The sequence below is a fragment of the Equus przewalskii genome, chromosome 25, assembly GCF_037783145.1.
Source record: "Equus przewalskii isolate Varuska chromosome 25, EquPr2, whole genome shotgun sequence".
Lineage (NCBI taxonomy): Eukaryota > Metazoa > Chordata > Mammalia > Perissodactyla > Equidae > Equus > Equus przewalskii.
Genome location: NC_091855.1, coordinates 20,290,764 through 20,314,741, shown reverse-complemented (window position 1 = coordinate 20,314,741; position 23,978 = coordinate 20,290,764). Strand labels below are relative to the sequence as shown.

At 51.5% G+C, this 23,978-nt stretch overlaps 1 protein-coding gene across 5 annotated transcripts in view; it reads right to left on the bottom strand.

Moving 5' to 3' along the window:
• JDP2 (Jun dimerization protein 2) overlaps positions 1–23,978 on the bottom strand; it is a 43,586-nt gene that overhangs the window by 7,823 nt on the left and 11,785 nt on the right. For all 5 annotated transcript variants that reach the window (XM_070593659.1, XM_070593658.1, XM_070593657.1 and 2 more), the window contains exon 3: positions 3,016–3,120. In XM_070593659.1, the coding sequence (XP_070449760.1) occupies positions 3,016–3,120 (105 nt within the window). The remainder of the gene's footprint in view (positions 1–3,015; positions 3,121–23,978) is intronic.

Sequence of the window (23,978 nt, the reverse complement as noted above, 5' to 3'; positions counted from 1 at the left end):
AGGGGGTACTGAGGTTGGCCCTGGGGCCTACAGGGCATCCATGTGACCCACCCAAAAGCCTGCCTCCTGCCTCCTTCAGGACCTTGGCTGGTCCAGGCAGGAGAATTCTGAGAGGCTACGAGACTCTCCTGGGTGGATCTGGGTGTCCAGGGGTCAAGGATGGGAGGGTGACTTTTTACATTATACATATATATGTGTATGCATGTGTGTATATACATGTGTGTACATACACACACACACACACACACACACACACACATATCCCTTTGTACCCCTGGGCCTTGTAAATATTTTACCTGTTAAAAAACAAGTTACAAGGAAATCCCCCAGGTCTGCAGGCATTCGGGCCCTAAACCTCACACCAGCCTCTACTTCCAAGGCCAGAAGAGATGAGGGGAGCACGGGGGGAGGGGAAGGATTGGGCCTGGGCCCAGACAGACCTGCCCACACCTCCCTCCTAGATACCATGCACTTCTCTGGGTCCTCACAGCTGCCTTCCTCTCTCACCCGGACAACACCACAGCCACGTAACTGATCTTCCTGCTCTGCTCTCCGCTGCCCCAATCTGTGCCCCACGCCGCAGCCAGAGGGATATTTTTAAGGTGTCTCTCTCCTCCTGAAACCTTCCCACGACTCCCCATGACCATGCACTTCATCATCCTAATGGGGACACTCCTGAGAGTGAAAGAAGGGGCTATTAGTAATTAGGCGAGGACAGCAGGCATACACTGAGGTTGCCCCAGACAACCAGCATGGAGGATCCCCCGACATATGAAGGATCTGGGGCCTGCCTGCCTCTCCATTCTCCCCTTGTTCCCTAAACTCCAGCCACAATGACATGCTTCTCAATTCCTTAACCACATCCTTAAACACCTCTTGCCTCTAGCCTTTGCTTGTGCTGTTCCTGGTAACTGCTCCGTCCCTGTCCTTTATCTCGTTAGCTCCCAATCCTCTTTTATGTCTCAATAAGAGTCTTTCCTCAGCCTAGACTAGGATAGGGCTCCCACATATGTTCTCACAGCTCGCCGGGCTTGCCCACCATAATGCTCAGCACCTATTACTACTCCTCGTTTCTCGTCTGCCGTCCCTCTGCAGACATCACTTGCCTGTCCACTGTGCAGAGGGCACTCAGTGAACACTATTGGATGGACGGATGGATCAGCAAATGAATGAATGAATCCCAGCTCCACCCCTTGCTAGTAGTGTGACCCTGGGCAAGTAACTTGATCTCTCTGAGCTACAAGTCAATGTCTAAAGTGGGGATAATCAATATTTATCTCACTGGAATGTTGTAAGATTAAACGAGACAGGTGAAATGCCTGGCACACAGCTGGTGCAAGTGTTCCTGTTATGTGAAGAGCGGCCAGCGCCGTTCATTTGGCACTGACTGTTCACTGCACTCGTGTGTCACCGGTGCACGTTCACTGGGCATATCTTGCCTGCTAACCGGCTGACAAGCCCTTGAAGGCAGGGATCTGATGTGAGCCTTCTCTGTCCCCTGCTGGGCCTTGCCCAGCTCTGCAAGCACCAGGGCTGGGAAGGAGGTATGTGACGCTCCACCCGTCTTAGAGGCCCATGGGAGACCCGCGTCTTAGAAACTTCTTAAAGACTTCCCGCCCAACGTGGGTCCATCATCTTTTCCAGGGAGGCCCAGCTCCAGGAGTCTAAGTCCAGCCTATAATAACCCTCCCCTGCCCCAGACGCCCACAGTCTGGAGGTGCAGACACGGCCCCACACTGTCTACACCCAGGACCTTAGATTTGCTCTCCACTTGTTGCCAGCATGAGAAGAGACCCATAGATTCCCCAGTGTTAGACAAAACCAAGGCCAGCCCTGCCTTGTCTCTCCATCTCCCCTAGCAGGGACCACGTCTGCTCCTTCCCGGGTGTCCCCCAGTGCACCTGGCACAGTGCTGGGCACTTAGTGTTTAAACACACTTGTCAACAAATCAACAAATGAGCAAAAGAATGGACAAATGAATGAACGAATGAATGAATCAGAGCCAGTAGAGCAGAGGGTTAAGAGCAAAATTTTGAAGTCAGCCTCAGGCTCAAATCTCAGTTCTATCACTTAGGTGCTGAGGATCCTGGGCAAGTTCCTCAACCTCACCGTGCCTTAGTTTCCCCATCTGTAGACAGAAAATAATACAGGCACCCACCTCATACGCCAATACAATGAGATAATGTACACACAGCACTTTGCACAGCGCCCAACTTCACGAATGTTAGCAACTACTGTGAACTGTCGCATCCTGTAGAACAGAGCCTGACCCATGTTATTATTATATATTGTTACTATTATTATTTGGAAATGAACAAGAGACTGGGGGTGGGGAGGCTGGTGACCACTGGCCTGGACTAGTTAGCTTTCTGGTCACGTTCCTTCACTGCCATCTACCTTTCTGAGGAGCAGGGAAGGCCCAAGAGACAGGACCCGGGGAGGGCAACCCTCCGCTGGTCTTTGCACACACAGCTGACCTCTGGTCCCAGGGGCAGCAGCAAAGAGCTTGGGGGCAGCTTCAGTGGGGCTGCGGCCAGCCAGGGAGGCAGGGCTGGAAGTGCCTGCTGCAGCCAAGGGAAGGAGCTTTTCTCTGCCCGGATGCTGCGTCCGAAGCCCGTGGGCATGGCGTCATCACCTTCTTCGTTAACACCCATGCTGGACAACTTTGGCAGCCACCACGGCACCAAAATGGGTAGTACCAGACCCAGCCACCTGGGCCAATCAGCACCAAGGGTGTAGCCTCAATTAGAGGAGGGGAACTTGGCTCCTCCCACCTTCTCTGGCCTTCCAGGGCTCTGCGTGGGCAGGAGCTGCTGCAGGCTGCCCGGGGCTGTCCCAGTTCACGGAAGGGGCGTTAGATATGAGGCCGGGAAGAGCAGAGGGGTCGAGGCCGCCTGGGCAGATGCCAGCAGGTACACCCCGTTCTGCAGGATTGACGACATCTCCTGGTCCACAGCGCACAAGCCCACTTCAGAGAACAGGCAGGCCCCCGCCCTGGCCGGCAGCCCCGCTCACCCGCTGCAGAAACTCCGTCCGCTCCTTCTTCTTGTTCCGGCATCGGGCCGCCGCAACTTTGTTCTTCTCCCGGCGCCTTTTCCTTCGCTCCTCTTCCTCGTCTAGCTGTGAGGGCAAAGAGCCACTGATCAGACATTGTGGCAGGCCTGGAGTATGGTTTCCCTCCCAACACACAGACAGATGGACAATCCCCCTTCCTAAGCCACCTCTTGGCAGTGAGCGAGCGGTCACTGTCTGCCAGCAGCCTGGCCTTCAGCTGATGAGATGGAAATGTGTCCCAGGCAGCCCAAGGACCCTCTCGGAGCAGGTGGGCATCCCTGAGAAGAGTCAGCGTCCGCAGGGGCAGGGCTACCTGGGTTCTGCCAGAGTTCAGGAGGCCCAGAGCCTGGTGAGTCTACTCACACAGAGGCGACACCCAGCGGGTGGTGCCGGTCTGTTCTCCTGCCCAGCCCAAGTCCTCTGGGCACTATTTTCCAGGCCAGTGGTTCCCAGGCACTTCCTCTGAAAACGCCTTGGGCGTGAGCAGATGTCACATTCTGCCCCCAGCCCTTTCACCTCCCTAAGGTAACTTCGCCCTCCTTCTTGGTCCTTCCAAAGGTTCAGATCTCTCTCTTTGTCAACTAAACTAGCCTCCTCACCTGGTTTTAATCCTTTCCCTGCCTCTGCATGTTCTTCCCCCAGGACCCCAGGGCTCCCCAAAGTGCCCTGCACAGGACACAAGCAGAGGTTGCCTCCTGCAACGCCGGGCTTGCTTCTCCCCCAGGAAACATTAGGAAATTCACCATGCATCAAACAGGGCCCATTAAAGGTTAAGGAGGAAACTCACCACCCCCAACACTGCACTTTCAATCAAAGTTGCAGTTATTATTGTTTCATTAATAATAACCACCAGAGCTGCTGTTTGCTGTGCACTTTGCTAAATGCTTTAAACACAGGTCATGTAACCCTCACAATCAATGTCTGACGAGGAAGGTACTATGACTGTCCCATTTTACAGATGGTGAGACTGAAGCCCAACAGTTCAATATGCCCCAGGCTATCCAACTAGGAAATGGTGGAGTCAGGATTCCAACTCAGATTTCTCTGAATTCAACCTTGCTGCTCTTGACCACTGGCTCACATAGCCCCAGCCCACCAGACCTCTTTGATGTGGTGCCTCTCCCTGTCCATTACCTACCAGGAGACTCTGGAGGACACATAAGCCCAGTTGGGCTGGGGCAGCCTAGAGTCAGAGGCCACTAGAGAAGTCGCTGGATTGCCCTGGGCTTGCCAACTCTCTCACTTCTTGAGCCAGTGGGGTTGATTCTGGCAGCCTGAGGCCTGGAACAAGGTCTCAGCCGAAAGGGCTTTGGGCCAGGAAAATAAACAGCCTCTCTGTGCACTCCCAGCATGCTCTAGGAGCCCAGGACCAAGGGCCTGGCCAGAGACCAGCACTCACGGCCATCGGCACAGGCCCTGGCAGGGCAGCCTTTTCTCCTTCCCCACCACCTCTGAGCTTCTCCCTGACCCACCCCCACCCTGCCTGGGAGGCTGGCTGGAGAGGTGCCTTGTCAACACCGCCACACCCAAGCACCTCCCTGCCCCTTGGCCTCCTTTGAAACAGAACCAGAAGTGACAGCTCCTCTGGCTGACCCGCATCTGGGAAAATAGAAACCTGGACAAAATTGATTCCCCCCAACCTCAACCTCACCCCCAACAAGGCCGAGGTAACCGTGACGACAGGCAGAGGGAAGGAACTGGAGGAAGTGGCTGGCAGTGCAATCTCCCCTCGGCCAAGAGGGTTTGCCCACAAACTGCCAAGGTGATGTGTGCAACCTGGCACTGCCGGGCCCGCAGGGCCTCAAGCCCCTCCCCTGGAGCAGCCCCAGGGGTTCTGGCAGAGCTGCTGTTTCCTGGGAGACACACCTCTGTCCGCCAAGACCCAGCGCCCCACCCCGAGCCCTGCGCAGGGCCTCATCCTACATAAAATCAGGGGGCAAAGGGAAGCCACTCTAGCAGCAGATGCAAAGAGGTTCAAGCTGGAAGTGTAAGAGATCAACTGGGTCAGGCTGCTCACCCTCCCTCACCAGCCACGTCCATCCCCTCCAACCATCACCCTCTCCTCCAAACGCCTCACCCTAGTCCAAGCCAGCCAGGCCTTCCTGACGTGACCTTCCTTTCCCACTTGCTAAACTATTACTTGAGCTTCAAGAGTCAATGTCACCTCCTCCAGGAAGCCTCCTTTGACTCCCTAGATAGAATTAAGTGCTTTTTCTGTGCTGCTACAGCACTTTGTAAGACACTCTGTCACATCCCACCGTAATTATCTGTTTATGTAGGTACCTGTGTTCCCTGCTAGTCTGGAGGATAGGGGACCTGAGATTCCTCAGCACCTGGCATAGAACATGGCACTTAGTAGGGGCTTGGCAAATGTTAGTCAAATGAATGAATGGAACAAAAGATCCTGGAGAAAGATGCCACAGGCTGGCATTCTATAATTACAGCATAAAAGTGATTTATCGCCTACGTTTGTTCTGCATAACCTTTTCCCCAGTGCTCGCAAGGAGCCTTCTCCGCCAGGAATGGCCTCTTCTCTCTGTCTGCAGGAAGCCAGCAAAGCTTGGGGATTGAGTGCTGCCTTCCCCAGAAGCACACTGGCCAAAGACAGAGTCTTAGACTCAGGCGCAGGCCCCCGACGGCTGTGGCAGGTCTGCAGGAATCCTGCGCAGGGCCGGAAAGAATCCAGGCTGTGCACTTAACCTAAAGCACCCCCGCCTTCCCCCGCCCCCCATCCCGCAGCCACCACCAGTCTCCAAGCCCGTCCCCAGGCCTTTCCTGCACCCAGGCCCCGCCTGGGCTGACATCTCCCAACAAGGCAAGAAATGGCCCCAAAGCCCCATCACCACGCCTTCCTCATCGACACTGTGCTGCATTTCCCCCAAATGGTCCTACTGTGACTTAAGAGCCATCCAGAGGAGACACGGAAAGCAGCTGCTGAGGTCCTGCCAGAAATCAGACAGGAGCTGGCTGGTGCCCCTCGGCCTTCTCTGTCCCCGCGGGCTAACTCTGGGAGTTTCCGCCCGTGCCTGCGTGGGCTGTGCCCCCTGACTGAGACCGACTGGAGACTCTCCCCAACCCTTCTTTCATCCGCAAGGTCAAGGCTGTTGCTCCTCCTCCGCGATGCTCCCCAGATCCCTAAAACACTTGGCCCCCAGCGGGCGAGCGGCAGCGGAGGCTGCTTCCTCACACACAGTCCAGGCATCAGAAATCGGACCCCAGAACGGGACATGATGGTTCCTTTCTGCAGATACAGCTGGGAGAACCAGGACGCGTAAGGAGGAAGCAGCTTGACGCTTGCTTCATATATTTAAAAAACCATGAGATGGGGGCCTGTTCTTAAACTTAGTTCTGGTTCTGTTTTTCCCAAATTCCCAGGGAGGCCTGGGCAAAGCTGTCTGTGTTCTGGCAGTGAGGGGTACCCCCGTGCCACACTTCACATGGGAGGGACAGACTCTGGGAGCCACAGCCCAGAGGCCCCTCACATTGCGCACGCAGTCCCTCCTCATGGAGCCTATTCTTAAGCCCCTGCTGAGGGCTGGGGGACCCCAACCTCTGGTGTGAAGGGCTGACCAGAGCTGGGCTGTATTCACCTCCTCGAAACTTGAAATTGGACTGCTGGACTCGGGGAGTAACCGGCTTCAGCCATGTGCCCAGAGGAGCAGAAAGATCGGGCGGCCAATGTGCAGAGATGAGCAGAGACCATGTGGCTAGAGAGAAACACACACTCAGCTACAGGAGGGAGTCAGAGAGACAAAGAGAGGGAGCGGGTGACAGAGAGAAAAGCTGGGCCTGGAGCAAGAGAGGTGCCCAGGACACACATTTAAGGAGGCGCTCACTCTGGGGCTCATGAAGGGGCAGGGCTGGCACCCGAGAGGGAGTGCCACCTTAAATGCCATGCCCTGGGCCTCTGGCTTGCCTCACCCTGTCCAGGCCCTGAGAGACAGAGGGAGCTCCAGACAGAGACAGAGAGGAAGAGAGAAACGGAGAGACAAAGATGGGTGGAGAGAGACAAACACATTGAGACACGGACAGAGACCAATGGACAGACAGAGCAAGTGGACAGACAGAAAGCACTTACCGAGGTAGAATCTCGGTCCTCCAGATTCCACCCCTGGAGGGGCCTGACTATGCTTCCTGTCCTTGGGGTCCATGATGCACACCCCTGACTCTATCCTGAAAATTCCTCCTCTGCCCTGGAGGGACTTTGGGAAGGTGTCTGCCTCTTGCCACTGAAAGATGCCCAGGACACCAGGGTCCCACCTCGTGAAGTTGGGCGATGTCAGGTGAGAATGAAGGAGCAGAAGGTGGTCCCCAGTGACTCAGGGGAGAATCACTGCTGCCAGGAGCCATGCTTCTAGAACAGTTGGGAAAGTGGCAGAGCCTGGATGCAGCAGGGCCCTGGAGCAAACAGAAGTGGGTCACCTTGGTAAGTATCAAGTCCCCTGGATTAGGAGTCCTGGCTGTTAAAGGGTCTCAGTGAACCACCCAGGCGGTCTTCTTGTCCTCCCCACTTTTACGGGCAAGGAAACAAAAGATGAAAAGGCTGCCTGGAAGGTCAGTGGCAGCTTCAAACCCAGGCCTTTCGGCCCCTCCAGCTCAATGAAGGGCAGGTGGTCCGTGTGCACCCCTACGTGTGGTGACAGGGCCCCGCCCTTTTGGCTCCATCCTAGTGATGGGGCTGTAAAGCCACAGCAGAAGCTTCTGACTCTCAGGGCGACGACCGTTTTGTTTTTTCTCACTAAGGTCTTTGTAAATAAAAACTATTTATTGCATAATTAACACCAATGTGTAACACGAAAGCTGCACGGTTTAAAGGAAAGGTCCGCAGCCTGAACCCTGGCCGTGTTTCTCAGGCCCCTCTGCAGGCCATGTGGCTTTCATATGGTGGCAACAGTCGCCCAGATGTGATTTTGAATTCTGACATTTCATGAGCATTTCCAAAAATATATCTTGTGGGACCCACAAACAGATAGGCTGAGACAGAGCAATGACACTTTTTTTTTTTTCTGAGGAAGATTAGCCCTGAGCTAACTGCTGCCAATCCTCCTCTTTTTGCTGAGGAAGACTAGCCCTGAGCTAACATCCATGCCCATCTTTCTCTACTTTATATATGGGATGCCTACCACAGCATGGCTTTTGCCAAGCAGTGCCATGTCCACACCCGGGATCCGAACCTGCGAACCTCAGGCCACTGAGAAGGGGAATGTGCGCACTTAACTGCTGCGCCACCAAGCCGGCCCCAGCAATGACACTTTTTAACCTGAGGCACTGAAAATTTAGAAACTCTCACATGGACAAAGCAACAGAGAAAAGAGCAATAAGGCAGTCAACAGGCAGAAATAAAGGGAAAAAACCCCAAATAAACCAGAGTAGTGACGGTCTGAAAGGCTTGTCTCTACTACGAACTGTGGCACAGGCAGAAAGAAGCAGGCTTATGTGAGACTCATGGCATCAGAGTTGTCAGCGTGGGCTTTGGGGTCTAAGAGGCTTGGGTCCCCAGCAGCTCTGCTACGGAGCCGCTGTGTGCTCCTGGGCAAGTCACTCGGCCTCTCTGAGCCTCCATTCCTCACTTGTACAAGGAAGACGTTGGGCCCTGCGGCAAGGGTTGTAATAAGGACCAGTCAGCACCGAGGCTGGGAGGCAGGAAGGGTTCTGTAAACGCCAGCTTCCCAGCCTGCCTTCCCAGGTGAGTGCTTTCCGGGGCACACCCAGCCTCCAGCACGGGCAGAATCTGGCACAAAAGGAGACCTGGGGAGAGGGGGAGCATGCGAGCTGTCAATGAGCAGGCACAGAGTAAAGCCTGCAGCCTCTGAATCTAGCCCCGGACGGCCCACTAGGGTCTCTCCCCTCCTGCGTGGAGGAGCCACATTTCAACACCAGGGACCCACGAGCACCCTGGGAAGTAAACACCCAAATACCAAACATACCAGACATTCCCCCACATAAACACGGCTACACTGAGCCAGGGGCTGCGGTCCCTCCCCACTCCCCTGCCCCCCTAAGCATCAACAAAGTAGGGCAGTCCAAGGGCAAGACCTCGGCCAGCTGGCCAGCCTGGCTGAGCCCACGGTGCCCTCTGCCTCCTCCCACCCCCGCAGGGAGGAATGAGGAAACCCCAGGGGCCCTCGCCCGACACCCTTGCTGACCCCCTGCACCCCGAAGGGGCCAGACCCCCCTATTAGCATCTGCCCCTGGGGGCTTCGCTCTTGGAAACTCTGCCCTCCTCTCTCTCCCATCTTCTCTAGCCAGGCCCTCTCACTCCAAATGGTCAAGGTCTGGACCTCAGCTGTGAAGTATTGCACAGTTTCAGTGAACAGTGGGCAGGGCTGTAAGAGAAAATTCAAGACAAATGGTCAGTCCAAGGCTGGAGTTGCAAACTCAAGTCACCTCCAGGGGCCCAACAAGGAACCGTTAGTGAGGGGAGAGGGCTGGATGGGGCTGTGGCCCCCAGAGGTGACACCCCAAGTAGACCCAATGCTGTGCAGGTTCGGTGTTGCCAAACCTCCCAACTTTTCAAGACGAGCTGAAAATAAAGAGTTTTTAAGTAAAATCTCCCAATTTTTAATGTTGGCAACAAATTCCATTTTGAAAAGAACGTTGTGTGAGCCAAACAAAACACATCTGTGGGCTGGTCTGGTCCATGGGTTGCTAATTTATGACCTCTGGCAAGCGACAGACCCCAGCAGGGTTGGTCATCAGACGCCTGGTTCCACTCCCGGCGATGCCCTACTCTGTGACCTCAGGTCAATCCGTTCATGTCTCCTCTCCCATCCAGTGGCTCATCTTTAATGAACACAATAGCTCCCACTCTTCTTTCTAACCTTCAAACACCTCCTCAAGGTGGGTATCAGGGGCCTCCTTTTACAGGTGACAAACAAGGTCAAGTGTCTGCCCAAGGTCACCAAGTTGGGAAAAGACAGGGATTCGAGTCTATTCCAAACGTGGGCTGGACTGAGATGTCCCCACAGTCCCGTCTAGCTCTGACTTGCCCAGGTTTTCAGTCCCCCAACCTTCAGGGGCAGTGTTGGCCTGACTTAGGGGAGAAGGAGGGGTTGTGGGAAGGACATCTCCTGGCTTTTAAGAAGTTTCAGAAAACATCACTTCACAGACTCACTCACAAGACGCGAGGGGCTCTTGACAAGCGCCCAGGCCAATCCCTAGATTTTACAGATGAGGAATAGGCCCAGGAAGGAAGCAGATTGCAGCCAGGCTCACACTTGAGGGGAGGGGCTGGGTCCTCACAAGCGAGTCCAAAGGACACTCTTGGGCTGGCCCCCTCCGGGGCCTCCCGGCTCCACCTGGCTGCACAGCTCCCTCTCTTTGGACTTCTCTCTGCCCTGGATGCACCACCCTGCCCTTGTCTGTCCTCCTACTTCCCTGACCTCTGCTCCTCTGCCTCTTGTCCAGGGCCCCCTGCCTGTCCTTTTCAGGCCGATGTCTCCTGGGCCCCTACCCTTGGCCTGCTGCTTCTCTTGCTCCATACACACTATGTGTGGATCATCGGTTTCACCTACTCATGTGGTTTCAACCACCACCTATACTCTAGTGCCAGCCAAATCTTCATTTTCAGACCAAAACACCCAACTGCCGGCTGGACATTCAAGCTGGATGTCCAGCCCCTCAGAGTCTTCATCCTCAATCAATTTCTTCATCTCTATTCCCCGTGGTGCCCGCCCACTCACTAGAGTTAGAAACTCAGGCCCTACCCCACCTGTCGCTCTCCTTGGCTCCAATATTGACCATCCAGACCATCCCATTCGACATCCTAAATCCTGCCGAGATTTGCGCCCCACTCTCCATCCCCCTGCCACTTTCCAGCCCCTTTTCCTGCACCGCCTCCTAGGAGGCCTCCTAACCCTGCACGACCATCCTCCATCCCAACCGTCCGAGAGAGCTTTCTAAAATGCAAACATGACAGTTACTGGCCTTAGGAGGCTCCTCCTTACCTTCAGGATAAAGCCCAAGCCCCTTAATGTGTCAAGCAAGGTTTCCTGGGACTTGGCCCCACTCCTCTGGTCTCACCTCCCGTCTCTCCCTCCCCTCCTCTCCATGTTCCTGCAACACTGAGCCTCTGTATACCCCACGCTTCCCTGGCTCATGCCTTTGCTCCTGCTGTCGCCTTGGCTTACTCTCATTCTGTACATTCAGCTCAAGCCTCACCTCCTACAGGAAGTCCTCCCTGATTCTCATCCCCTCCAGGCTGGGGAGGTACCCTCTGCTCTGGGCTCCCATAGGACTTTGAGCGTATCCTGGCCCCTATTGTGCTGTATTCTCTCCTCAGTTTGTGCCTCCATGAAACTGGGAGTTCCACAGGGGCAAAGTCCGTGTCTTGTTGACTTTTGTGTGCCCAGCACCTTGTAGGGTTTGCAGCCATCAGGAACACTCAATAGATGTTTGCTAAAGGAAGGCCTGATCCACAGAGCTGGCAATCTGAATAAGAACCCAGGACTCCCGGCTCCCAGTCCCGGTCCCCTTCCACTTCACCCCAACCACCCGCCACGCCAGGCTATGATCAAACACATTCACCTCAAACAGACCTGCACACTCGATGCCGTCCTCGCTCAAAGCACCAAACCGGCCCAGTCACCCATCAGGTGAAGGCTCTGAACAAGAGCTGGCAGAGGCCACGGCTCCCCCTGCCAGGATGATGCAGTCAGCTCTCCTGGCTGAGGGTGCAGGCGGGTAAGCGATGCTCAGCGCACTTGGCATACGCTGGAAATGGCGGGGAGCAGTGGGGCTGCAAACTAAGCTCCGTCCTGAGGTTCTGGAACCGAGAAGACCTAGAGATCCTAGACCCCCACTGCATTTGCAGGCCAGGAAACTCCAGCTCAGGGAAGGAGAGGAAGTCTGCCCAGGGCGCTGGGTCAGACGGTGGCAGGGCTGACCAGAACACCACTGCTTTCTGGAAAGAACCAGGGAAGGCCTGACACTGCTCTCATCATTGGCATCAGGGCCCACAGGCAGATCCACCAGAACCGACTTCTCTGTCGCCTCACATCTCAGCAAGACAAAGCATTTCCCTGATCCCGGCCCTCCCAAACCCCCATCCTCAGGAAAAACCTTCTCCTGGGGTAAGAGACTGCATAAGACAATAGGCCACTGAGGCATGGGGCTGGGTTATAGGAACAGAGCAGGGAAGGGCTCTTCTCTCAGAAAGCCGTGGAGAACAGCCCATTTCCACTGCTAAGAAAAGACAGCATTGTATTTGGAACAAAGCCTGAAAAAGCTGGCTGGGCAGGGTGACACCCATCTGCAGACGGTCCTGCTAAGGAAACAGCAAGCACTGTTACTACAAAAGTGAGATAGAGGCCAGGAGACAAGAAAAATCACCTTGGCGCGGGCAGAAAACCTAACATTGAAGAGGAAAACGGACGGTGATTGCTGGGAAATCCTTTTGCTGGAGAAGAGCTATTTGAAGAATGATGGCTTTTGTTGAAATATGTCTATTCCAGGCCCGTTTCATATTTATGGTTTAATGAGGTTTGGTTTCATACTAGGCAATCAAACCATATTCTTGCCCATATGATGACTACTTCAAAAGATGAGAAAAGGAGAGAAACAGGGCCGGCCGGATGGCACAGCAGTTAAGTGCGCACATTCTGCTTCGGTGGCCGGGGGTTGGCTGGTTCGGATCCCGGGTGCAGACATGGCACCGCTTGGCAAGCCATGCTGTGGCAGGTGTCTCACATATAAAGTAGAGGAAGATGGGCACAGATATTAGCTCAGGGCCAGTCTTCCTCAGCAAAAAGAGGAGGATTGGCAGCAGATGTTAGCTCAGGGCTAACTGTCCTCAAAAAAAAAAGGAGAGAAATAGTGGCCCCCATGAGACTCTCCCCACCCACAAAAGACTGGGAAGAAGCAGAATATATCTGTCAGGGAAAGATCCATTTTCTTCTTTTCACAAAGAGTTAATGCTAAGGTTGAAACAGACTTTAACAACAGCGAGCAGTGTATTGTACCCTGATTACACTGGGGCAAAAAACCAGAGACGGAGCTCCTGCAAAATGGCTACCTACAATGAAATGAAAATGTAGTTGTTGCAAGGAGTACTTATGAACAGGGCTGTTGTGAAAGTCCCAAGGCGGCCAAAGCAGAAGATTTCAAGTGCCATCATCCTATTAAATCCTTGGAACTCATTGTCTTTCATCATGAAGGTGAAAAACAAGGTCCCTGGCTTAATTATTCTCCACCAACGCAGTTCTGTTCCATCTGTATGCAGGGTGTGCAGCTGAAACATGGATTTCAGCCAATTTCTTTCAGGCACAAGGCACAGATAACAGACAAATCGCAGAGCAGAATGGCGACTTTTCCTTCCAGGGGACTGAAAGCCAGCAAAGAAAAATCCAACCCAGGTGACATGGCCAAAAGAACTCACAACCAGGGACACCTGGCCCAGAGGATGGAAGGGTTTCACCGTGAGTGATATAAGGAAGGAAATGGATGCAATTAGAGTTCAGAGGGGGAGTAAGGAGGGGCTTTGCAGCACCCAGGCAGACGGGGTAAGCTCCCTCCATCCCAGGACCCAGACCAGAGCTGCTAAGAATTCCAGGCCAGATACAGCAAATGAGCGCTCCTTTGGCTTCAGAACAGTTTTTCTGATCTCCCTTCTGAAACTTTAAGGAGCCAGCATACTGACAAGCTCAGTAGCTTAATCAATTGGGAAGTCTCTTAAGGGGTGAAGGCTGGCAGCAGGATGGATCATAAAACCTAAAAATGACTGGTTTGGAGATGCCAAGGTGTTTGCTGACTCAGAGAGCAACCCTGCCTTACACAGATTCAGGTACCACACACTTGAATGAACATCTGATGGCGTGTGGCGTAGCTTCAGGAGCCTGAGATAGGTTTGGAGAAAAACGTGGTTTTAGACCCTTGTAGCCATTCTCAGACAGAAACCATTGCCAGTCAGAGGTGGAAGGGACGTTCAGGTCATCTAAACACGCAGAGAGCATCAGGATCCCCTGGGGGGCTTATCACATCACAGATTTTCGGGCTCCACCCTCTACAGAGTCTAGTCTACAGGGTTAGGGTGAGACCCAAGCATCTGCACTTCCAAGATGCTCTCGGACGTTGGTGCTGCTGGTCTGTGGACCCCACCTGAGTAGCACCAACGTAAATCAGCAGATTTCAGACTGGTTTCAGCAGCAGAAGTCTCTCGTTCAAATGAAACCACAATATACTAAATGGACAAAGGTGGTATTTTATTAAGGGGCTCACGATTGTATCATATACTTCTTATAGTCACTCAGTGAGAACAATAAGATGTGTTGTGGTTGATGCGAAACCTTTAACTCAGAGGTTATGGGGGTGGGTGCAGGTTTCCGCAGCCTTGGGATCCAAATTATTCCTGTTTATGTTTTTCTTGCACACATAGATCAGTAGCTACAAACGGTGTGTATGTGCATGTGTGTGTGTATATACATACACACACATAGATGTAAATAATGTTTTATCAGCTTGCCTTGCACCCTCAGGATGCTCATCAGTTAAACAGAAGCGGCAGGCAGAGCTTTGTTCTGAAGTCTATGCAAAATAGATTAACCTGGCACCAGACTTCACCTTGGCAGCGCTCGCCAAGGTGTCAGGTTTGATAACTAACAGGTATGAGCATGTGTGTGCATCTTGCTTTTTTTAAAAAATAGAATAGATAAAATTATGCTTTAAAAACGAGACCCTGTCAAGTGACTTCATCTCTTTGAGCCTGTTTCCTAATGACTAATGGTACTGAGAACACCTACCATGCAGGGTTGTCGAACAGATCAAAGGAAAGAATGTCTACAAAAGCAGTTTGCAAACCATAAAGTGCATTGCTCACGTGAGCCTTCTGTCCCGAATCCAGATGTCCTCACTCCTTCAAAGACCTGGGCCGGTTTGTACTGTACCATGGGTTTTAGCCAATGGCTACAGGCTAGAACCACCTGCCGGCCCCACCCAAACCAACTGAATCAGAATCTCTGGGCTGCATGTCAGTATTCTTTCAAACACTCTCCAGGGGATTCTAATAAATAGCCAGGATTACTCCATATTTCCTCCCAAGGTCCATACAAAATCCTGCCAGATTGCTCTCATTGCTTCTGGAAGGCCACTAGCATTAAAAAGGAAAGAGGAGAAAATGCCCCTAACCAGATCCAGGCTTTTCTACTGCCGCTAGTCTAAAATGGAGTTTTGATAACCATACCTGCTAATTGTGGAGCACTGATGCATGCTGGGCGATTTATATACATTATCCCTTTTAATCCTCCCCATGCCTCTGTGAGGTAGGTATTATTCTTCCCCATTTTTAAAACAGCTTTATCGAGATATAATTCACACATACCATAGAATTTACCCACTTAAAGTGTACAATTCAACAGCTTTTTAGTATATTCATGAAGTTGTGCAACTATCAGCACAATCAATTTTAGAGCATTTTCATCACCCCTAAAAGAAATCTCATATCCCTCAGCCATCGCCCCCCGCTTCTCCCATCTCCCCCAGCCCTAGGCACCAGGGAACTGGTTCTCCTTTCCGTTTCTGTGGCTGTGCCTGTTCTGGACAGATTATACCAATGGGATCATGCAATATGTGGTCCTTTGTGACTGGCTTCTTTCACTTAACATAATGTTTTCAAGGTTCACCGTGCAGTAGCAAGTATCAGTACTTCATTCCCTTTTATGGCCAAATAATATGCCATTGTATGGAAACATTTTATTTTATTTCTCCATTCATCCACTAATGGACATAGGTACTTTCCACTTTTGAGATATTATAAACAATACTGCTATGAACATTCACGGACAAGTTCTTGTGTGGATATGTTCTCCTTCCTGTCGGGTGCATACCTAGGAGTGGGATTGCTGGGTCATATGGTAACTCTCTCTTTAACCTTTTGAGGAGCTGCTAGGCTGTTTCCACAGTGTCCGAACCATTTCACATTTACAAGCAGTTTACAAGAATTACGTCTCCACATCCTCACTAACACTTGTTATCGTCTGCCTTTTTTATGATAGTTATCCCAGTGGGTTTGAAGTGGTATCTCACTGTGGTTTTGATTTGCATTCCTTTGATGGTTAATGATGCTGAGCATCTTTTCATGAGCTCATCAGCCATTCATATACCTTCTTTGCAGAAACATGCGTTGAGATGCTTTGCCCATTTGTAATTGGACCATTTGCCTTTTTATTATTGAGTGGTAATAGTGCTTTATATATTCTAGATACAAATCTCTTAAGAGATCTATAATTTGCAAAAATTTTCTCTCATTCTGTGGATTTTTTTTACTTTGTGTCCCTGGAAGCACAAAGTTTTTAATTTTGATGATGTCCAATTTATCTATTTTTTTTTAAAGATTTTATTTTTTCCTTTTTCTCCCCAAAGCCCCCCGGTACATAGTTGTATCTTCTTCGTTGTGGGTCCTTCTAGTTGTGGTATGTGGGATGCTGCCTCAGCGTGGTTTGATGAGCAGTGCCATGTCCACGCCCAGGATTCGAACCAATGAAACACGGGGCCGCCTGCAGCGGAGCACACAAACTTAACCACTCGGCCACGGGGCCAGCCCCTTATCTATTTTTTTTTTATTGCTTGTGTTTTTGGTGTCATATCTAATCCAAGGTCACAAAGATTTATAGCTGTTTTCTTCTAAGAGTTTTGTAGTTTTAGCTCTTACATTAGGTCTTTGATCCATTTTAGTTAATTTTTGTATATGTTGTAAGATAAGGTCTATCCCCCTCATTTCACAAGGGAGGAAATCGAAGCTCAAACGTCTAGTAACCTCTTCAGAGCTGATCCGTTGCAGCACAGCAGTCCTGCTCTGCAATGTGGCTTCCAAACAGCCACGGTTTCTTATTGGTGGTGGTTGGAGGGAGAAGGGCTAGGGAGGCAAATCATGGAGGAGTTTGTCACTCAGAACATGCACACGCACTATGCTTAGTAAAGGGGGACCCTGCAGCCGAAGAGCAGATTCACAGTCAGTGAGCCCCAGCATAGGGCAGGAGGTGCACAGCCTCGAGGGGGCAGTAAACCCAGAGGGGACCCAGGACTTCACTCCCAGCACCTCCACAGCCTGCCCGAATCTGCTCGAATGTCCTTCTAGGTCTCTGAGCTCCAACCTCAGGCCAAGTTGTCTGGCGTCTTTTGGGTACAGTAGAGAGGAGACAGACTTGGCTGGGCGCAGAGTTGTTCAGCCAGAGGGGCCTCACCTGTGAGAGGGCTCAGTTTCCCAACTCTGAGTCCATGTTGCCAGTAAATCTGGGGACACCAAAATAAGACGACTGGTACTGATAGAAGAGGCCACTTCATAGGGCTGCTAAAAAACTGATGGTTCCTGGGAATCCAACAATGACCTTCACACCACAGGAAACAAGATAAGGGGTCACGTTAGGCAACTTAGGGGAAAACAGGGTTGAAGAGCCTTCTCATTTACAGTCGGTGATGGAAGCTAAACTCTGGCTACATCTACACTGCATAAACAACCAGAAACAGGAAGGCCTGCTTGCTTCCCTGAAACCCAGGTCATGAGTGCAATGCACTGGAAAGGCCAGCGCTGTCCGAACTTGCAGTGTGGGTCACTACAAATGGGCTCAGTGCCTAACACAGACAATTTACAGATTGCACTGTATGCAAGTCATCTTTACACACAATGCCTCATTTAATCTTCATGATGAAATCATACGAGGTTTAGTTTCCTCCTTTGATAGATGAGGAAACTGATGCTCAAAAAGACCAGCTGACTTGGCCAATGTCGCATAAGGAGTGGGCGATGGAGCCAGATGTGAACCCAGAAGCTTGAACCCAAGCTAAGAGAACTTCCCCGGCCGCAGAAGCAGCCTGTCTGTTTAGGATCAGGACGGTACACTGTTCACACCACACCTGAGTACCTTCAAACACTCAGGCCACTCACTACCTCCCAGGGAAAAATACTCTCAAGCAAATAAAAGCCCAAGGGACAGTTTTTTAATCAATCATAAGAACTAACCTGCATAATCGACACATTGTAAAGTATCACCATCGTAGCTTACATTTGTTGTGTCTCTTACTAAGTAAAGCACTTTACCTACATTAGTTCATTTAATTAGCACAGCAACACTCATCTCCATCTTTTTTTTTTTTTTGAGGAAGATTAGCTCTGAGCTAACATCCGCCGCCAATCCTCCTCCTTTTGCTGAGGAAGACTGGCCCTGAGCTAACATCTGTGACCCATCTCTCCCTACTTTATACGTGGGACACCTGCCACAGCATGGCTTGATAAGCAGTGGGTAGGTCTGTGCCCGGGATCCGAATCAGCAAACCCCGGCCCACCTAAACGGAGTGTGAACTTAACCACTGCACCATCAGGCTGGCCCACTCATCTCCATCTTAAGATGGAGAATCTAAGAAGACAGCACAGGACTCTGTGAACTTTTCAGAAGTGTCTGATTTCCGCTAAGAACAGACAGATCCAGCCATGTCCCCACCACCACCTCTCCAAGGGACTCCATGTAGGACAGAGTGGATGTAACTAGCCAATGATGTTAAAGAAGAACCTCAGAACGCTTGTGAGGCCTCAGGGTGTGGTATCAAACGAGACTCAACACTACAGGGGCCAATGTTAAACACAGGCACAGCTGCTTTTAGCTATCACTCATTTCCCTCAAATTAAACTATTAAAGACAAAAGCTAACAGCTTTCGAAAATGTGCTAACAAAGTGACGGAACTACAGGGGAAAGTCAGGATCTCAAAGATGAGTTGGGAGATTCTGTTCCAAGAAGGGACAGATTGGATATCTCTGCCAAGCAAAAATGAGACAGAAAGAGCGTCTGAGTCAGGGGGAAGAAGGCCAACGCTACTCCAAAGAGCCACAAATTAAAAACCAATTATGCAAGGCTCGCAAAAAAATGTCAGTGGGCTGCTTTTATGTTTCAAATCACTAAAAACATAAGCGTGCTTACGCCAACATTAACCCCGCTTGACAGCTGGTTTGGGGCAACTTTTTATGCTCAGGCTAGACATGAGTGAACATTTTAGTCTTTTTGGCGAAGAAACTTGGGGGTGAGTACCTATGGCTGCGAGTGAGCACACCTTCCAAGGACACCCCACAGTCCATGCGTTCAAATCCACACACTTCATCGAAAGGTGAAAATCCTCTCTCTACACCTTCTGCAGGGTTCCTGGGGAGGCTGGGAAATAAGCAAGGTGAAATCCACAAACAGCTAAGTCTCCTCTCCTGCTCTGAAGATGACGAGGACACAGGCCAGTCACCATGTGGAATGTGTGCTGGAAGGCCGTCCAGGATGGAAGGCACACACGGATCCCGCAAGGTGAGCCCTCGGAAACGCTCCCTGACAACAATCAGAAGAGCCCAAGGAGCCATATAAACAGTCAGGGTCCCAAATGCAGCCCAGTTACCTCTGAGCCTACTAGACAGACAGATCAGAGATTCTGATGCCACGGGCCCGAGCTTGGGTCTGGAAATCTGTATTTGTAAGAACTTTTCCAAGCCATTCTGATGATCAGCCAAGTTTGGGAATGGTTGGTTTGATTTCCATTGTGTCCTCTTTTCTTCTGCCTGAAGTCGCTTAAGTTCAGAAACAGAACAACAAAAGGAGAGTGTTTGGAGGTAAGAATTAGGAGCTGGAGAAATGAAGGGACAGAAGGTTTAAGTGACTTGCCAAGTTGACACAGCTAATTAATGTTCAAACCAACCAGCCTACGTTAAACATACAGTCTGTGCAAGGCACTGAACACGGTCTAGTGGAAGTAAAAAGACATGGAAGATGCAGTCCCTGTCCTTGGGACCTGAACACAGGATGCAAACTCACAAGCAGGCTGGTGACACAGAGAGTGTGAAGGCGGCGGGGTGTGAGGCGGCGGGGTGTGAGGCAGCGGGAGTAGCCGAGGCCTGGTGGACTAAAGACTGCAGGCTCATCCAGCGAGCATCTGCCACTCAGCTCCAGCTTCTCATTGCATCTAAGGGTGTGGGCCCAGAATGGCCAGATATTCTGGTTTTTTCAAAGAAGCCAGAAAGTCCACATTTCCTGGCTTTTAAATATAGCAACTCATTCAATTAAAAAAAAAAGAAAAAAAAAAAAAAGAAAACCACACTGTGAGGGCCAAACGAGATTCATCTGGAGGCTGACTCCAGCCCCTGGAATGACAGTTGCAACCTCTTTCTTAAAAGGTCATCCAGGCCAACCTCCCTTGAACTCCTGAGTCCCTCTAGAGCCCTGAAGAGCAGCAGAGGGTGAGGGGTCTCATCTAACAGGTTGTTAAGTGAGTGCTTGGTGTGTGTGTGTGTGCGTGCGTGTATATGTGTGCGCAAGGGAGGGGCTCTGCTCCTCCCACCCCCGCCCCCCACCCCTAGTGGAAATGCGTTCCGGGCCCAGACGCAGCGTGGGGCCACTGCAGCCACAGCACCCCACTCAGAGGGAGATCACCCGGAATGGCCAAGATCTTCAGGCCAATAGGGACTGGTTGGTGGAGGAGTCCAGCTTAAGGGGAAGGAAGAGAAGCCCTGGACACAGCCAGAGAGCAAAGCTATCAAAGGGAAACATTACAGAAGAAAGAAGAACAAAGAGGCAAGAAAGCAGCATGGGCTCTAACCCCGAGCATAACAGGCCCAGATTCCCTAGCCAACCGGCAACACGAGCAGTCTGGCCACTCTCCATCCGCTCGGTCTGCTTCATTTTCCCTCACAACACTGACCACTATCTGACCTTTCACATTGTCCATTAATTTGCTGATTTTTATTTCTGGACGCCCCCACTACAATATATAGGCCCAAGAGAAGCGGGGCTTTGTCTACTTTGTTTATGGGTCAGTTCCCCGCATCTGGCACAGGGCCTGGCACACAGCAGGTGCTTAGCAAATATCAGCTGGACAAACGGACTGCAGGCAAGCAGTTGGCACCAAAACAGTGTAACATTATGTGTCAACCAGATAATAATAACAACATCAGCACAGAGCACTTTATCATTTACAAAACCTGTCATTTAACTTAATTCCTCCAATTTTCTCTTACCAAACAGCTTCGTGCGTTTGGACATGGCCCAGGAAACTGCCGGCCTCTACAAGGCGGACAGCCCAAGAGCCAGCTGGGACAGGCCTGCCTGCACAGCGGTTCAGCCCACTCTCTCTGGGGCCCAGGAGACAACGAGGCTGCAGAACTGCAGGGCTCAGGGCTAACTGGGCCAGGTCATCAAAATGATGGAGCGTTCTCGGGCCAGCTTCATCTGGCCTCCTGGCCCGACAGAGTGTTGATTAGAAGCCTGGAAGGGACGGAAAGAGCACAGGAGGCCACAGAGCATAAGGTTAAAGTTTCAGCTCAAAAGTCCGCCTGCCTGGGCTGCTTCCCAGCTGCCTGACCTTGGACCCCTCTAAGCCTTGTTGACCTCATCCATAATGTGGGCACACAAACAACAGTAACAATAATTACACCAAAGGGTTCTTGGACAAGTCCAATGAGATACTTCACAAAGAGCGCCCAGCACAAAGCCTAAGGCGTGGCCCAGGGCAACTGGGACACCACTGTCACAGCAGCAGCAGGGGCATCGCCAGGCAGGCCTGACCTCTGCCACATTCCAGCGGCGTGACCCTGATCGACTTGACCTCCTCCTCCCTGGACCTCAAATTCCTCTCCTCTAAAATGGGGAGAACCCGGTCACCAGGATCAGGTAAGGAATAAACGAGATCATATGGTTAAGCAATTATTAGCACAGGGCCTGGTACATACTGAAATGCTTAAATGTGACCTAGGGCCTGGCCCAGTGGCGCAGTGGTTAACTTTGCACTCTCCGCTTCCATGGCCCGGGATTCATGGGTTTGGATCCTGGGTGTGAACCTACACACCACTCATCAAGCCATGCTGTGGTGGCATCCCACATACAAAACAGAGGAGGATTGGCTCAGACGTTAGCTCAGAGACAGTCTTCCTCAAGCAAAAAATATTAGCAACAGATGTTAGCTCAGGGCTAATCTACCTCACCAAAAAAGTGAGCTAGTATCATTATTATTCAAGAAACTTTTACTAGTCTAAAATGCTGATGTGAAAATCCACCAAAGGCAGTTCACCATATGCAAATAAGTCTTCAGGACATAAGGTTCTCCAGCTGCAAGTTTCTCTCCACCTGTTTTATTTTTAGTAGCTCTAAGAATAAGCCCCCTGCCTCCCACCTTGAATTCGACGTAGGAAGCCTGTGGAGGTCAGTTCCCCAGGCAGAGCTGACCTTACTCCAAGCCAGCGCAACCTACGCTGCTGCCTCTGCCTCATCGCCCCCACAGCGCTGCAGTCTGACAGCGAGGGAGACGACATGCAAATGCGCCCTAAAAACAGCTTGTTATTTTCACAGCCTGGATGGTGCGTGTTTGTGGGTGCCTGTGAAGACAGAACGTCACTGTCAAGTACAGGGCATATGCCACCAATTTGGGAGAGGCTGTGAAATGTAAAAATATTCCACTCAAATAAATGCCTTTTCCCCAAAAAAAGAAAGCAAGCTCCTCCAGCACCTTTTGCTGAGGGAAGAGGCGGTAACTCAACCCCCTAGGCAAATCCCCGCTGGGCCAGGCACCCCGCTCTTCATCAGTCCCCCGGCCTCAGCGCCACTGGGGACCGACCCAGAAATGGATGCTTTTAAGTTACAGGTCTGGGAAGGTGAATAGCAAAGGATCAAAGACAAGGCCCTCCATAAAGAAAACAGGACAAGAAATAAGCCAGGAATTGCTATCAACAGCACGTTGATTTACAAAATCAATTCAGAGGAATCTAATTACTGCCCACTCTCATCTTGTAATCAACAGTCTTTAGTGGGCATCTGCCGTGCACCTAATCCAGGTGTTTCCAGAGCCAATGTCTACTGCAGGGGCCAAGCGGTTACAGTAAATGAAGGCAGCTGTGGGTATCAAAAGCAAAACCAACAGTGTGAGCAAAATCAAGAATAAGAGGGCGTGCAGGGCCTATGGCAAACTGGAGCCAGGAGAGAGTGCAGAGGTCTCTCCATTCCATGCAGCTGTGGCCATGCCAGAACAGGGCACAGTGTGACCAGATCTTCCAGTGTTTTCATCAAAGATTGAAATCCAAATGTTGCAGTGAAATGTTGGTTCAAGTTTCTTTTAAAACACTGTGCAGACCAAACAAAACACACCTGAGAGCCAGATCCAGCCCACAAACCGCCAGTTTGCCACCCCTGGCAAAGCCCCACCAGCGCTTCTTCGCAGTTTTTACGATTCTCACAGGGAGAGTGAGGGAAGAGCAGGAGCTGCATATATACCCACTCTCCTCTGTCAGTACCCAGACACCTCTCTCCACCCAAGAGGCCCTCTCCCTGGAAAGTCCAGCCCTCCAAGTCCCATCCTAAAGGATGACTCCACGTCGAGGCACATCTATGAATGCTCCCTCTCATGAAATGATGAGAGGAAGCCCAGCTGCTTCCCACGTCCTGGCCCCAACCCCACCCCCCAGCCACCTCTCCACCTCTCACCACCTGTCCTTCTCCCTTCCAGGGCGGCAGCTATTCTGTTAGGCCTCTGAAAAAATGGCCCTGCTGGGGACCTCACTGGGGCAGGCCTTTGGACAAATGACCGGCGCTGGGGAAGTGGCTGGGGGCATGCACAGCACTGATGCTCACCCACACTGGGAACTTGTGTTTCCCACCAGTCCCCAGGGAAAAGCTGCTCTTCTGCAAGTAAGACTCATGAGAGCTGCAGTTGCAGGACCTGAGCAGGGAGTGGTCCCATGTGGGTCCTCCGCAAGCATCACCTAAGGCAGATGATGCTGGGTGACTGAGCCATGCCCAGCTCTGGCAGCTGCTTGCGAAAGGAGGCCACACCACCCTTCCTCCAAGTTGCCATGCTCAGCTCCAGCCTGGGGCCAAGAGGGGTAGAGGCAATGATGTGACAAATGACAATAATTTTTCAAGATAACCCAGGACTGGCATGCTCTTGTATACTTTCAAAGCATGTGCACATTTCCACAAAC